The sequence below is a fragment of the Phodopus roborovskii genome, unplaced genomic scaffold, assembly GCF_943737965.1.
Source record: "Phodopus roborovskii unplaced genomic scaffold, PHOROB, whole genome shotgun sequence".
Classification (NCBI taxonomy): Eukaryota; Metazoa; Chordata; class Mammalia; order Rodentia; family Cricetidae; genus Phodopus; species Phodopus roborovskii.
In genome coordinates, this window is record NW_026126447.1 from 10,139,879 (window position 1) to 10,141,833 (window position 1,955).

Consider the following 1,955-nt stretch of genomic DNA (forward strand, 5'->3'; position numbering starts at 1 on the left):
GAAGACCACCTAAACATAGTTTTGCACAGACAACTCACTACTTCATAAAAAACCCAAGAAACCAAGGCCTGACTGCAAACACAAATATCTCTTAAAATGTTTTCAAGCCTTTATCTCAAAGTCATCCAAATTCCAATTTAAAATATTTATATAATACTTACAGGAAAAGCCATCAACAGATTTTCTTTTGAATTTTTATTAAATATTTTGCTATTTATGACTTTTATTATGTATTGACATTTAGTTGCTAGGGGTAACTACTGCCTATTTGTAACTACCCCAGCTGTGAAAGATAGCCAGGAAGGAAATCCTTTTGCTTCATTACTGTGCTGAGCAACCAACAAAGCAAACCCACCCAGTTGGTCTCCCAGTTTACCAATAACAAGCCAGCCAGTGAAGGAGTTAAGACTACTTTGGAAAGCATGAAAACCTTTCAAATCTAGTTTTACACACCATCCAGGGTTAGGCTGGCCAATAGCTACTGATACAATTAGAAAAAAGAAAAAGAACTACTTACTATAATAATAAAATAGCTTGTTTCTCTATTGTTTCACTATTGGCCTATCATTTATTCCACTTTAATATTTTCTTAAAGCTGTTATCTTTCAGTATAATTTGAACTGCACACAACCTCCCTGGACAAGACACAGAACCATTTTTGCTTTCAGGGGATTTATTTGTCCCTTTATAACCAGAGGGGAGAAAACATTAAACATCCAGGGACAAAGAATGACAGTTCATGTTGTCACAGTCCTCTTGGTATTTCTTATAATGAAGAACATCCTTGTCCACGTCTGCAAAGAATATCCACAAGGCAATGCTTGCTTGCTCTTTCTGCCTTTCAGCCAGGAATAGGCGACAGCAAAGTAACTGCTGGTGCTTTCAAACAACTCGGTAGGCCTTCCCTTTCGGGTCTGTCAGGACAACTACACCCCAACAGGCAATACCTGAAAGGAAACAAAACAAAACAAAAAAGGCCTTTGGTATAATGCATTTTAGTTTACTTAGCGCTCCATATACGGCATTTTACTTAACCACTGCATCGCTGAAACACACATCTTTCGCGCATGTTTCTTACAGGGTAGTGAGGGGAAAGGCGGCCCCACAGCCCTCCCACCCCCCCCCCCCCCACCTTTCCCCACCTTCCCAGCTCCCCCAACTCAAGCTGGCTCACTGATGCCGAGGACCATCTGCGCTATGTTGCCTGGCTGCGGTGGGATCCCCAGCTTCATCGGTCTCCTGGCCACCAAGTAGACGTAGGCGCCCGCCCCCAAGAGCGCAGACCCAGATAGCAAGCGACAGCTCCAGCAGTTTTTAAAAGCCGAGTCCTGTGCAGGGGAGGGCGGCGCAGCGGCTTCCGCAGGTGGGTTCGCGGGGGCAGCTGTGGCAGCAGCCGTGGGAAGCTCTGCTTTCCCAGACAAGGAAGACCCCATGTTACAAGAGTCTGCAGGCGCCAAACCTTCACTTTCAACTGACGTAAAACGCTGCCAGAAAGCAACACGCTGGAGTAAAAGATGCAGGGCCTGTGGGAAATGTAGTTGCGCTGTGCTAGGAGGCGGGGCAGAACATGGCAGAACTACTGCTCACGGAGAAGGTTTTGGAAACTGTAAACAGTTTTAGCCCAGGCTGCCTCAGTCCGGTATTTTAGAAACTCTGTTTACGTTCTGAAAGTCTCCTTAGAAGGGAATTACATCTCTGTAAGCTTCCTGACTAATACAAACTAAGGTTCTGACATGAGGTATTATAATCAAAGACTATATTTCATATGTTCTTATCCAAGGGCATAACTATTGCAATTCTGTGCATTCTGCCCTTTCTCGGCATGCTAGTTTTAGCTATGGCAAAACTGGTTAAGTGTCACAGCTGTAGTTACTAACCAGCCTGTTTAGATCAGTACTGGCTCAAAGTTTTCAAAATGTACATATATTGTGAAAGAAATATACAGATATGATCAA

The 1,955-nt window shown here is 43.7% G+C and overlaps 1 protein-coding gene across 1 annotated transcript; it reads right to left on the reverse strand.

The window, feature by feature from the left end:
* Positions 1-545: 545 nt before the first annotated feature.
* Dmac1 (distal membrane arm assembly component 1) lies at positions 546-1,439 on the reverse strand. The gene is made up of 2 exons (XM_051187990.1): positions 1,175-1,439; positions 546-947 (listed from the first exon to the last, which is right to left on the reverse strand). The coding sequence occupies exons 1-2, from the start codon at positions 1,431-1,433 to the stop codon at positions 883-885; spliced, it is 324 nt and encodes a 107-aa protein (XP_051043947.1). The 5' UTR covers positions 1,434-1,439; the 3' UTR covers positions 546-882.
* Positions 1,440-1,955: the final 516 nt, after the last annotated feature.

Coding starts and splice junctions, on each gene's coding strand:
- Dmac1 (XM_051187990.1), bottom strand. CDS start 1,433: ATGGGGTCTTCCTTGTCTGGGAAAGCAGAGCTTCCCACGGCTGCTGCC. Junction 948..1,174: donor GCAGATGGTCCTCGGCATCA/GTGAGCCAGCTT, acceptor GTTTCCTTTCAG/GTATTGCCTGTTGGGGTGTA.